This window comes from Scomber scombrus, chromosome 19, assembly GCF_963691925.1.
Source record: "Scomber scombrus chromosome 19, fScoSco1.1, whole genome shotgun sequence".
Classification (NCBI taxonomy): Eukaryota; Metazoa; Chordata; class Actinopteri; order Scombriformes; family Scombridae; genus Scomber; species Scomber scombrus.
The window spans coordinates 25,447,146-25,461,036 of NC_084988.1; the positions used below are offsets into that span (position 1 = coordinate 25,447,146).

General features: G+C 37.9%; 1 protein-coding gene across 1 annotated transcript; it reads right to left on the reverse strand.

Moving 5' to 3' along the window:
• Positions 1-677: 677 nt before the first annotated feature.
• On the reverse strand, positions 678-11,930 carry ak7b (adenylate kinase 7b). The gene is made up of 18 exons (XM_062439813.1): positions 11,853-11,930; positions 11,566-11,715; positions 11,341-11,452; positions 10,154-10,248; positions 9,792-9,902; positions 9,620-9,703; positions 9,032-9,120; positions 8,424-8,514; positions 7,685-7,762; positions 7,092-7,241; positions 6,853-6,981; positions 6,406-6,511; positions 5,633-5,761; positions 5,484-5,540; positions 5,201-5,398; positions 1,769-1,989; positions 812-970; positions 678-716 (listed from the first exon to the last, which is right to left on the reverse strand). Exons 1-18 carry the CDS (start codon positions 11,928-11,930, stop codon positions 678-680), a joined length of 2,076 nt encoding a protein of 691 aa, XP_062295797.1.
• Between the last annotated feature and the right edge of the window lie 1,961 nt (positions 11,931-13,891).

Genomic DNA, 13,891 nt, shown 5'->3' on the forward strand with positions numbered 1-13,891 from the left:
GTGTTGTGTTTGTGTACCTGGGACTCACAGATGGTGGCTTTCGAAATTGTCTTGCAGCAGCTTGCGTCCCAATGTTTCCCAAATAAACTCCACTAATTTCCCCATGTGGTGATTAAGTACGTACAATGAAATAATTTGGTGTTCCGTCGCAACCAATTATGTACACTTTGGAGTTGGAGAGTGGCAACATGATAGAGACACAAATTAGCTGCCATTTGTAACATTTATCCTTCCTGGAAATCGGAAAGCCAAATCAAAGCAATTATGACCCGAGCGTGTCTACTTTGGAGTTTACCAAGTTCATTATGCAAATTAACTTCCTAATTAGCTTTCGGCTTCATACGCACTTTCATCCGCTTTTTTTAAATATATTTTGGGAGAGAGAGAGGGTGTGCTTTTAAGTGATGGCCGGCACACAAGAGCCCAAACAAAAGCTGTGTGTAAAATACAACAGGGGTGGAGAATGGGCCACTTACAAATCAGACCTAATCAAAATCTCAGCGTGAAACGGAGGGGGGACACGAGGCTGAAATGTTACAACGAGTCCCCAAACTGCACGGAACTGACTTTACAGTTTAATATCCTAAAGAGCACAGGACAATTAAGAAGAAAAAAAGGGTTTTATTTCACTCGTTTTCATCTGTGCTTCCTGTAAATAATGTCAAATATCTCCACTGTCAGTAGTTTGAGGGGTTGTTCTTTATCAAATACTCTGCCTGAAACGAGACAAACCAAAACAGATCATCAGATATACGTTCATGATGGCAGTCCTCATCATCTGATATAAAGAATGAAGTGGTGGATTTATTACCAGGAAGTCCAGGGGGTCCTGGGGCTGGGCTGTGCAGCACTCCATCAGACCTTGTGACAGAGTGGGCATGACGTGCTCCATCAGGTAGTTCCTCATCGGGACCGACTTAGCCTCCAGCAGCTCCTCCTCCTGCTGCCTCGTCTCCTCTAAAGCCTTAGACTGAGAGACACACACACACACACACGCACACACACACGCACACACACACACACACACACAAAACATGCAATAGATGCGTACAAGTAACTCAAACACAGTTCTGTCTTTTTTTTTTACCCCCAAATTTGTCGATCATAACAATGTGAGTGTGTAATTCAAAAAATGTGTAATTCATTTTGATTGTATTCAGCTGATCAATCAACAATCTAACTGTCTGCAGGTGGAGCTGCTGTAGTGATAGCAGTTGTTAACATTGTTCATGTTGACTGAAAAAAACTGATTCAAAAGTTGTTTCTTCCTCAAGTGGACAATCAACAGTCTGTACAGCTGAGTCCTTCTCATCCACAGTGCTGATCACTACATTCAATACACTAATTATGCTGATTCAGAGGTTTTCCGGGTAAACGCAAACATTATTTAGATACCTCCTATCTCCAGTGGACTTACAGGGTAACCCCAGATGTGTTTGATATTATGTTTCTACTATTTTCAATGTTGTTTGTCACTCTCTCTCTCTCTCTCTTTCCTCTCTCTCAACCCCAAACCCATCAAGGCAGATGGTCGCCCACCTAGAGCCTGGTTCTGCTTAAGGTTTCTTCCTGTTAAAGGGAGTTTTACTTGCTGCTGTCACCAAGTGCTGCTCATGTGGTAATGTTGGGTCTCTTTAAATTCAATTAAAGAGTACAGTCTAGATCTGCTCTATGTGTAAAGTGCCTTGAGATGACTTTTGTTGTGATTTGGTGCTTGGTAATTGATAGTCAAAGCCTGTGTAACCTTCCCCAAACCTCCAGCACTCACCCACTCCTCCCAGCGTTCGGCCCTCTGCTCAGCCTCCTCCGACTCCCTCCGCTCCTCCTCTGCTTTCTCACGTGCCTCCCTCCTCATCCTCTGCTCGGTCTTCCTCCTCTCCTCCTCCTGCACCTCCTGGCTGCTGGGGCCGTAGTTGCGGGGCAGGCCCACTGTGTCGAAGATCTTCTGCATCAGCAGCAGGCAGTCGGGTTCATCGTCACTGGTGATCTCTGGAGAGAACCAAGAGTGATGTAATAAATATATATCAGCTGGTAGTGAATCTGTGGTAGACTGACATAAATCATAGTCATGAGGGACTTTTTGCTTCATCAGCATCTAAGACTGCAATGCAGCCACATGTAAACCAGGTTATCATATAGTTTTACAGTGTGTCTGTATTCAGTATTGTTGTAAAAAGACACTGCTGTAGTAATGACAGTTGAGAGTATATATCATAAGTGTAATATCAAAGTTTCATTCTCACAAATGATTTCTCTCTTTCAAAATGAGAAAGAAAGTTACCTCAAGATACTGGATGGCAAATTCTTTAATTATCTTTAGTTTTTCATACTTTGCCAAGTTATCCAGTGGGCCAGATTGGACCCCTTGGCGGGCCAGTTTTGGTCCATGGGCCTTATGTGTGTATATACTTGGGTGGGTGAGGATAATAAAATATCTGTGATGACAAGTGGGCAATATAAGCAGACTCAATTCATGTAATTCAATTACTAGAAGGAATGATGACTATGTTGAAAGGTTGTATGTATTGTACCCAGACCCTTACTCACATATAAAAAACAAAAACAAAACAAACACTATTAAATACTGTTAAAAAATACTGTTATATAATATTAAACAAGAATATCAGTATATCATAAAAAAGTATATGATTAGTGAAAAATGTCTCATTAGCAGCCTCTAGAGGCAGAAACGTGTATTACAACACACAATAAAAAAAACTTAAACTGAGTGTTTGCTGCTCGTAAAGCCTTATTCATATTCTGAGGATGGAACTACATAAAATAGTTTTTTTTGTCCTTATTCAAAATTGAAACTATAGTTCAAATGTGGAAAGGGATGAAATATTCAGTTTTTAATGATCTTAACAGTTCCTAAAATGCACTAATTATGATATATTGCATGAACTGTTGATATTAGGATTAAAGGGCACTTCATTAACATAACATGGTCAAGCTCATACACCCATCATGAGACCTTAGAGGCAATGTGAAAGAAGAAGAAGAAGAAGGGATTGGACGTCATACAGTAGATGGAAAACTGATGGAGTCAAAGGTCAAAAGCTGTTTTTCATGTTGTACTTCTTTTCCAAAGTAACCTGAAATCACCTTAAAAGTTTAATTCCATTACATTTGACAGTTTTACACGCAAAAACAACTCGACTCTTAAATGCTGACCCGCGTGCTCGTTGCCCACGGTTACCCAGTGTTTTGGACAGACACAGCAGGAGAGGACCGCTTTGAACGGATCGTCTTTGAAGGATTTACGAGCAGATTGAGAGAAGCTTTAAAGTGATCTAGGGCTCTTCACGGGACTGTGTCAACTGTTTTCAATGTATCAATGTTCAACACAGCAGCTGACTCGCATTAGAAACTGTACGGAATCATTCATTACCACCGCCAAGTTTGATGCACATGTAAGCAAGGAGGTTCCTGTGGTTTTTATTTTGCAACAATCTGGCTCTTCTCGCATAAAGCTGAAACAATCGACCCTTGACAGTGAGCAGCGTCATTCCAAAAGAGACTGTACATGGCTTCAGATGGCTGTAAAGAGACTCACTAGAGTAAAGAGAGGCTGTCAGTATATGATGGTGCTAAGAATTATTGAAACTCATGAATCTTTCTTCAGTCTCACAGGCCAGTTTGTTTCCAGTACGATCACATGTCAGCTGGTTAAAGAACGTAAGACTGAAGGTGGAAAGATGAGCACAACATCAATAAAGAGGTTTGATTTCACAGAGGATCATGTGAGGGTGCTTTCAAGTAAAGTGGTGAAAATATAAACTACAGATTCAAACATTAAGCAATTTAATCAGGGGAAGGACTGGGACAGTAATTCAGGACGGGAGCTTGACGCCATTCCAGGCCACTCTTTTCATGCAGACCATCAGACCTCTAATGGCGCTTTTCCACTATACAGTTCTAGCACTCGACTCGGCTCGACTCGACTCGTTTTTTTTTTGCGTTTCCACTAGAGATAGTACCTTGTACTAGGCAGTTTCGCGCAGCCGTGCTATGACAACCCCGCCCATGTTGAGTAGGTACAATAGTAATGGAAAAGGTCGTTCCTGAGTCTACTCTACCGAGTAGAGTCGAGCGGTGCCGAGTAGTGCTAGAACTGTATAGTGGAAAAGCGCCATCATTTTGTATTAAATTTTCCACCATTGTGGTCAATAAAGTTTTATTCTATTCTTATCTATTCTATAACGGTTAGTGAACTTATTGGTCACTCCCAAATGTATTTTATTTGAATACAGGGTTTTCATTGAAAACTAAGTTATTACTAAACTTAACTAAACAAACCAAACTAAAGTAAACTTACTAACCTAAATTAACTTAAACTAAACTTACTAAATTAAACTAACCTAACCTAACCTAACCTTACTAACCTAACCTAAACTAAACTTACTAACCTAAACTAAACTTACTAGACTAAACTAAATGTACTAACCTAAACTAATCTTACTATCCTAAACTAAACTAATCTAAACTTACTACCCTAAAGGGTTTTTTCTGTATTGTCCTCTGTCTGCTCATCAGTCTACACTTGTTGTTGTGTTGTTCTTCTTGTTGCGTACTAAACTAAACTAAACTAACCTAAAGTCACTAAACTAAACCAAATTAAACTAAACTAACTAAACTAAACTAAACTAAACTAAACTAAACTTAACTATTTAACTAAACTAAAGGTTTTGTCCTCTGTCTGCTTATCAGTCTACACTTTGTGTTTATGCTTCTTGTTGTCTTCAATTAGCTTTGACAGTCATTATTAATTTGCACTTTTTCTTCATTTACTTTTTAACCACTTATTTTTCTGCATGATAAAAAATAAAAAACAATCCAAAAAAGAAGAAAGAATGTGTTCCATGGTAGCCTAATGGTTACTGTACACTCCAAAGAAGTGCTACGTCTCTTGTTTGATTCCAGCCAGTGATCCCTGTTACATGTCGTCTCATCTCTCTCTACATTTCCTGTCTGTCACCTCACAACCTTCCAATAAAGACAAAAAACACCAAACACACATTCCCACCTCTGACTGCTTTCCTCTCCATAGCAACAGCAGCCAAGGCTCAAAGGTATTTGATGTACTATAACATGATTTCTCAGGGACAAAGTGTAAATAATTCAAACTGATGGACACAACAGAAACATCTAGTGCTGTTAAATGATCCTCCTGTGATGTGTTGATGCTGTGTGTGATTACCCAGGTACAGAGGAGCGATGTCCAGCTCATCGAAGTAGTTGACGACCGTTTCTTCTTCTGTGCTGCTCTCTCTGTATCCTGCCAGCTGCTGCAGGAAGCCTTCCTGCTCGTAGTTGTTGTCCTGCACGAGCTTCTCGGGCAGGTTCATCACCCGATCCTTCAGGAAGACGTCTGACGCATCCAGAGACAGGAGGAACTCTGTACCACACACACAACAACACAACAACACTGTCACAAACACCACTGACAGTACAGTAAAGAGGTGTTTCTGCTGCTTTCAGACCTGGCATCAACTTGTTGTTGTATGAAGATGTTCCATCTTCTGACTCCTGATCTTCAGCTAACAAATAAAGAGAACACAGATCTATATGTATGTATTACATGAATCCATGTAATCCAGAGAGCAGTAGGAGCTTTGTGTCTGTGTCTCACCATAGAAGAGTTCTTTAGCTTGTTCGTATGTTTTGGGGAAGCCGTCCAGAACGAAGCCCTGGTTTCTGCAGGGGTTAGACATCAGCTTATCCTTCATCACCTTCACCTGCAGCTGCTCATCCAGCTGACCTGCTGGACAGATGAGCTGATGAGCTGCTGATCCACAGATTTAATACTGTACTATCATGAAGCTGTGAAACTTAAAGCAGCAAAGTCTGAGTAATCCTGATCTTATATTGGTCAACATGATAAATAATAAGGTATAAATAGAGATCAAATGAGTTACATCATGCTGATATCATTATATGTACAATTCATGTAAGATTGGATTCATAATCAAGATCAAATACGCCATCATCACCTGTAAGAACTTCAAAAACAGTACATTTTATCTTAATAATTGTTCAATAACTTGTTATGAAATATAGATGATAGAAAGAGAGATACAGCTTAACAGCACAAAACTACAACAATAACTGAATAGAACATATAGACTCATTTTAATAAACTCTAATTCTCTTATTCTAAACTGAATATTAAAACTTACAGGGTATCTACATATTTTTAAGAACAAATTTGAAGACTTTTAAGACCACACATTTTTAACACATTTTTAGACCTTGAATATCAAAAACTAAATTTACCCTGATGGACATGTATATGTGCAAATATGTGTGTTTAGGTTTGTATGTGTGCAAAAGTATGTGTGTAAGTGTCTTTGCTGTGTGTGTGTGTGTGTGTGTGTGTGTGTGTGTGTGTGCGTGTGTGCGTACCTGTATTCTGCTCCATACTCTCTCTCATGCTGTTCAGCAGCTCCTGAGCCTCAGCTGCAGATTCTTCATTCTCTGCATCTGGATCAACGTTCCTCAGAGTATCTTCCTAGAAATGATAGAAACCGAACTGTGTGACATTATTATTATCAGTATTAGATCTACTGACTGTGTGAACTATGAGGGAGTCTGTAGAGATGAACACTACAGCTCTACGGAGATTTTTTAAGCATCTTTTAGTTCTTTGTGTTGATTTCATAATGAACTGAAGATTAGTGACTGTGGCTGGTGAATGTAGAGAAGAACTTAGTGGATAAAGAGAAGTCACAACTAAAAGGAGAGAAAATATTCAACTTTATAAGCTGATAATATGTCACATGTTGTGTTTTCAGATTTTTCTGTTGCCCCCTAGTGGTGAAAAAACAAACAAACAAAAGCAAAGCAGCAGACCAGTTTAGAGATGGTGTCAGAGACGGTCTCCTTTAGTGTGACGTGATGGAGCTTGTAGTGTTCACAGATGTTTTTGGACATTGAGCTCTTCCCCACAGCTGGAGGACCCAGCACACACACACGGATGGGCTGCAGAGAACACACAACACTGATTATTCAATGCAGCTTAGAGAGAAACAAAACAACTATCATGAAGTTAAAGACAGCAGTAGTGTTTCTTCTCTCTGTGCAGCACCCACCAGCAGTCCTCTGGTCTGTCTGTACTCCTCCACCACCAGCTCTATGTTCTCCACCAGACCAGACTTACACACCCAGTTGATGGAGAGCGGTTCTTTTAGGTGGACAGCCTCCATACGAAGGTTAATGCTCATGGAATCAACTTCCATCACCTGTCGAGAGGAAATGACAAATCAGGGGATCTTCAGGATGTGGTTAGCTTAGCATATTTTTATTTAGCCTTTATTTAACCATGTTAGTCCCATTGAGAGTCCTGCCAAGACAACACAGAGTCAAATAATCAGACAATACATAAATGAGCTACATTAAAACTTACTCATATAAAACACTTACACATAGACAACCTGGACTCAAGAGTTTTCACCAGTGCTTTAAATTTGGTTAAAGGTATGAGGTTTTGAAGATGAAGTTCAGATTGTAAATTGTTCCACGCATCAGGTGCCGAAAACCTAAAAGCTTTCTTTCCCAATTCAGTTCTTACTTTGGGAACAACAAATTGGAAAACACTGGAAGCCCTGGAAGTAGAGGGGAACAGCTAGCCTGGCTTTGTCTAAAGAGAGAACAGTATCATTTGAATCCTGTAGGTGTAACATACACTCAGGTCCTGTGTGAGGTAAGCTTCCTCAAATGGCATTTTCTGGATCTTCCCTGGTCCGAGAGCAGAGGCAACTGTCTGAAGGAGAAACATGTGAAATATCACCATCTTTATATCTCAGGAAACATATCAGATGTATATATACTGTAAATATAGGTGAGTATTACGGCTGGGCAGTACATCGATATTATATCGATATCGTGATATTTTATAGATATCGTCTTAGATTTTGAATATTGTAATATGGTGATATGGAATAAGTGTCTTTTCCTGCTTTTAAAGGCTGCATTATAAAACATGTAATTGTATGAGCTTAACAGACAGTTCTATTATCTGCCTTTATCCAGTTAGTCATTATATCCACATTACTGATGATTATTCATCAATAATCTCATTGCGTCTTCCCTACAATCTTGTCAAAATATCGATAACGTGATATTTGATTCTGTCATATGGTCCAGCCCTAGTGAGTTTATCTACAAAAAGGAACCAGGATGGTCACATAAAGAACATGAGCTGCATTAACTTACTTGTTTACGGTATGTAATACATTTAAATCGTTCTACATGATTATAGAATGAAGAAGAAGAGCTTGATGACATGTCTTACACTCACAGGAACATGTTTCAAGCCTTTTACACACACACACACACACACACACACACACACACACACACACACACACACACACACACACACACACACACACACACACACACACACACACACACACACACACCTTCACAATTTCCTCCATGGTGTTGTTGGAATAGTCCACAGCTAGCAGGTAGTACGGCTTGGGCTGATACTCAATGACATTATGAATCACACTGAAACACAAAGAAATCACACTGTTGTTAAATAACAGTGTATCTGCACATTTTTAAGTACAAATTAAACACATTTAACTTAAAAATACTACCACAGCATAAAAATACTAATGTCACTGCAGTAATAGTATGCTTTACCATGTTGTAAGTTTTTCATGTATTCAATGCAGAAAAGTGTCACATGTTGTTGATTGGTTGGTTATGTAAAATAATCAGAAAGTAATGATAAATAACATAAACTGAACACATATAATTACACTCAAATCAAATGTAATGTCTTAACTCCTATAAATCCACACATTTTAACACATTTTTAGACCTTAAATATCAAAAACTACATTTAAGACATACTGTAAGAGCAAATGTGTTACAAATTTAAGGCAATATCTATATTCTCCTATCAATAAATGTTCAAGGAAGCTATTTAGAATAAACATTTGTATTTGTATTTCGTGTGTGTGTGTGTGTGTGTGTGTGTGTGTGTGTGTGTGTGTGTGTGTGTGCGTGCCTCCCCCACCTTGCCAGGTCATTGATGTGAATCATAGGGATGATGTTGTTGCCCTCTCCAAAGACAGGTATTGCATTTTCATCGCCGAGCCATGACATCTAACAATACACAATATCATTCAATAAGGTGCTCACACTTACTTCTACTCTTACACTCTGACTGTATAATCTGATTATACTAATTCACACTTTTGCACTGATTGACGATGGGATGGTGAATATGAGTCAACTTCAAAGAGCAACTTACCATAATCATAACCTTATCATAAGACATGTATTGATGTGCCAGTACATACACTGCATTTTCACTGATTTGTTCACTCTGATTGTTTTACAGATTGTCTGCTCCATGTAGTTACACACTGCGTTTGCTTTTCAAGACTTCCACTTTACACACAGACATGAATGCAGAAGTATGAAGATGTATTGAGCATATAAATGATCCTTCAGGACTTTTTGTGTGTGTTTGTAGACTCATTTTTTGTTGTGGCTCAAGGGGATGCTAGTTGGGATTCACACCTGGAGTTTCTTCTGATATGCTGATATAAAAAGAGAGAGAGAGTAAAATCAACAATCTACACAAGTCGGAAATTCTCACCTTGAAAAAAAAGTGGAAGATCTGCTCTCCCATCCCGTACTGAAGTCCTGACGCCACCACGTATGTAGAGAACAACGCTCTGTCCTGAGAGAACATGAGGAGGGGTGTTACAGGGTCATGGGTCGGTAAAATGTGACCAGTGCAAGCGTTTGAATTGGAATGTGAAACTCACAGTTTTGCCCATCTTGACCACCTTCTTCTCCAGGTCAATGTGCTGTGTGAAGTTAAGATGTGCTCTTCTTCTCCTGAAATCCTCATCAGTGAAAGGAAGCTCCAAATCATCCTGTGTACATGTAGTTTATATATATATATATTATACATTTAAATATAAGCAAGAATGAGCAAATACACATAGATAACAGATAAAGGTATGCTACAGTTTCTCAATGTGGTCCTGATATCTTATCAATGACCTTTAATAACTGTGTATAGAATCTGTTGATTTTAGTTGCAACAGCCCTACAGTATGTGATGTGTGTGTGATGTGAGTGTATGCAACACAAACACACAGAGCTCCTCTATGTTCACACTCACAAGGTTGACCGGCTTGCTGGACCCCCACGTCATCACCGTGGAGACGAGGATGAACATCTTCTGTCCAGCGAAACTGCCCATTTTATTGTGAAGGGCTGAAAATACAACACAAAAGATGTCACAACTTCAATTCATTGAGTCTGTTATTATTTTCAACAAACCTACATTTGATTATATTGATAATAAAGCATGTAGATGTGACTTGATTTTTTTGGGGGGGTTTTAATAGTAAAAATGGTACATAGTTAAAGTAGGTAAAACATAGAGTAAATAAAATACTGTATATAAAATCAAGTAAAATTCAGCATTTTAAAAGAAGTTTAGTAGTGCATCAGTGTATAGAGGACACTAATAAAAGGCTAAAGTGAAGAGGTATGGTTTTAGCCCTCTTTTGTCTATAGTCTCCCAATAAGCTTATACTATGTTGCCATTAACTAAATACAAAAAGACTGAAATTAGAATGACAGTGTGAAAAGTAATTAACTGCTGAGGTCATCACAATGTTCAGAATTAAAAAATGGATCACAGATCAGAAAAGAAATGTAAAGTTTGATAATTAACAAGTATTGACACAGACTGTATCTGTGTGTGAGGAACATATATGTCAAATAAAAATCATGTGGCAGCAAAAACAGATGTCTGTAGTTGCTACAGCTGCTGCTCAGTTCTGATAAAGCCAATATACATTATCAGTCAAACATCTGTGTGTCCAGACTTTTGACTGGTACTATAGCAAGTGGCACATTTACACGAACAGTAGCAAAGTACAGTAGCTCAAACGAAAACATTTCCTCCAACCCTGTGTGAACAATCTGAGGACAGAAGACACTGAACAATAGGGGTGGGGAAAAAAATCGATACAGCATAATATCACAAAAATATAGATATTTTATTATATGAGTTGCAAATGAAAATGTAAGTTTCTGATACTAGAATAATAAAATCAATTGCTTTCTCAGTCCACTAGAGGGCTCCAGCTTGTTTTCTGGTGAGGTTTGCAGTTGAAAAAAGGTAATGAATTGCAATATATATCGCAGCATATCGCAATATATTTAAAATCGCAATAATATTGTATTGTGACAGAAGTATCGTGATAATATTGTATCGTGGAGCCTCTGGTGATTCCCGACCCCACTAAACAACCCATCAGCCTGTCAGTGACCACACAGTGACGCACACCTGCCTACCTGAAACAGCCCACAGAGCCTCTTCTACTTGATCAGCATGCTGGGTAATGTTGTAAATAATGATGTCACACTCCATCAGTTTTGGAAGGAGCTCATCATCCCTGTTCAGTTGCTTGTATACAAGAAGGAATATCAAGAATATTAAAAAATGAATAAATCCTGGTCTTAAATGTTCATTGACAGTATATCATTATATTGGAGAGCTTTTGTTAATAAAATACTTACATAGTACTCCTCCATCACATGTGCTCTTTCCTCCTCACATCTGTCACAAACTGTTCCAACAATGTGGAAACCTCCTTCTATCATTCTCTCCTCCTCTTCCTCACTCTCCATCTCTCCATCAGGTGCTTTTATCACATTCTCGGATAGAAACTGCAAAGAGAGATGAAGGTGTAGTTGACTTTAAGTAAAGCTGTCCTAAACGTATACTAAGTTAGCCGTGTTGCTAACTTCAGGCTTTGGCAGCTCAACTAACTTCATTTTGACAGTCCACATTAAAATGCATTTACCTTGGCAATACATTTAGACGCGTAGGAGTCTATGTTGTTGATAAAAACTCGTTTATGTGTCTGTCTGGCTCCATCCATCCTCCTTTCCGTCCTGTAGAAGCTAATGTAGCTGTTAGCAGGTGCTGTTACTGTTGATGTGCCGTTGCTATGGAGATGAGCTCACGCGGTGAGATATGACGGACAGACCCGGCAGTCTGTTATTTTATTATTTACCTATATTATTACTTATTTATTCATGTTGTATGTTGAAATATGTGCAGTACAGTGTGGTTATATCAGTTATTTAATAGGTCAATGCTGTTCATTCATGTTTATTAACCATTAGAAACCAGTTTGCCTGCTGTTACCATTAGATTCCTGAAGGGGGCAGCAGAGCCCACTAAATACAGAGCATGGGATTAAATGACACATCTTTTCTATGGTAAGATATCTGTCCTGGAAGAATACAAAAATTAAAAATAAATAAAAGTTACTTTTTTATATCAAATAAAGATGAAATTTTACAGAAATGCATTACAAAAATAAATTAATAAAGTGTTTATCTGTCACTTCTCTGTCTCCTCTTTTCTCACAGACAGTCGAGTCTCTCCGTATATCCGAATGCAGGTGTTTGATTGGTTGATTAGCGTCACGTGTGAAGATTGGCTATGTACAGTGGTCTGTGAGTTATTGAGGTCCGCTCCACATTTACCGTAATATCTAGAGAAGCTGCACCCTTTAAAATAGAAACGCTCAGAAAAAATTTAACAATCCTCAATATTTCATCAGTTACAGGTCTGGGTCTGGATAGGAAAGCGTCTGGGTCCGCCTATTATTGAACTCTGTTATAGTGTTACTGATATTATTCTGTATGAAGTCAATCATTCTGATCAAAATCAAGATAACCATTCTACCATAGTCCAGATTAGATTGCTAGCACAGGATTGAGTGTTTTCAGCCATTAACACACAGTCATTAATCAGATTTCAACCTTAAAACTGGTTTGATTGAATTATTTTATTGTTTTTTAAACCTATTTTTCTATGTTTTTATATCTATTGTGTGCTACTTTTTGTGATATTTCTTTTTTTATTCTGATTTATTATTGATTAATGGGTCTAGTTTGATGTGTCAGTTTGAAGTATATTCCTTTAACATCTCTGCTAAATGATCCCTATAAATTGTGATGTCATTGTTCCATGACATCATCCATTCCGGAATGTGACCCAACAGTGATCTCGAACCCACAGGTCCACAGAAATAGAACGCATCAGTACTTCAGTTCACATCAACTGAAACTGCACAGAAATCTACTCAGAGAAACTTTTCTTCTTCTTGTTCTTTACATTAGTATTTCTATATTTGTTCATATTTCTACATTTCCATTGCAATTTGCTTCAAAAATGTCCACGGCATCAAGCGATATGTCAGGTAAGCTGAGAGTGGAGAACAAAAAAAGTCATATATCTTAAACTTTGAACAACTAAGAAACACAGAAACATCCTAAGTTATGTACATATGTGAAAATAGCTCAAATTTATGTGGTGAAATAATATTGATAAAATGTTTAAACAAGAGACTTTACATTTTGACTTGAACTAAAGTTATTTTACTGTTACAATAACAATGTTTCAGGAGCTGTGTATTGTTTTATCAATACCAATGCCAAGTAAATATATAAATGATGAATGGGTGATTTTTTTAGTTTAAAAAAATGCAGTTGGAATAATTCAGAGGTAGCTTTTTACTGTCTATCTGTCTTGATATGATTGACCTTGTATGAGATTAATTTGTCAGCAAAAAGTTATTTTTGAAAAAAAAAGAAGTAAATGATTTGTACCAAAATATAACAAACTATTTAATAAAATGGTGATTTTAATATTTATTTAAAATAATTGAAAAGCTAAAGCTGATAATGTTTGAGGAAATAAACAGTAGTGGAAAGTTGTTACTTCACTGTGTTTATTTTACAATTAAAAGTTTGGGTTATTATCCCCCTCAAAAATGTTTGCAGTACCAACATGTGATGACATGGATATTAAGATAAAAAAGTAAAGTAC

Excerpts from the sequence above, each read along its gene's own strand:
- ak7b (XM_062439813.1), bottom strand. The coding sequence starts at position 11,930 with ATGGATGGAGCCAGACAGACACATAAACGAGTTTTTATCAACAACATA. Across the intron at positions 7,763-8,423 it reads CCATGGAGGAAATTGTGAAG|ACAGTTGCCTCTGCTCTCGG; the intron begins GTGTGTGTGTGT and ends TTTCTCCTTCAG. Across the intron at positions 971-1,768 it reads CCGAACGCTGGGAGGAGTGG|TCTAAGGCTTTAGAGGAGAC; the intron begins GTGAGTGCTGGA and ends TGTGTCTCTCAG.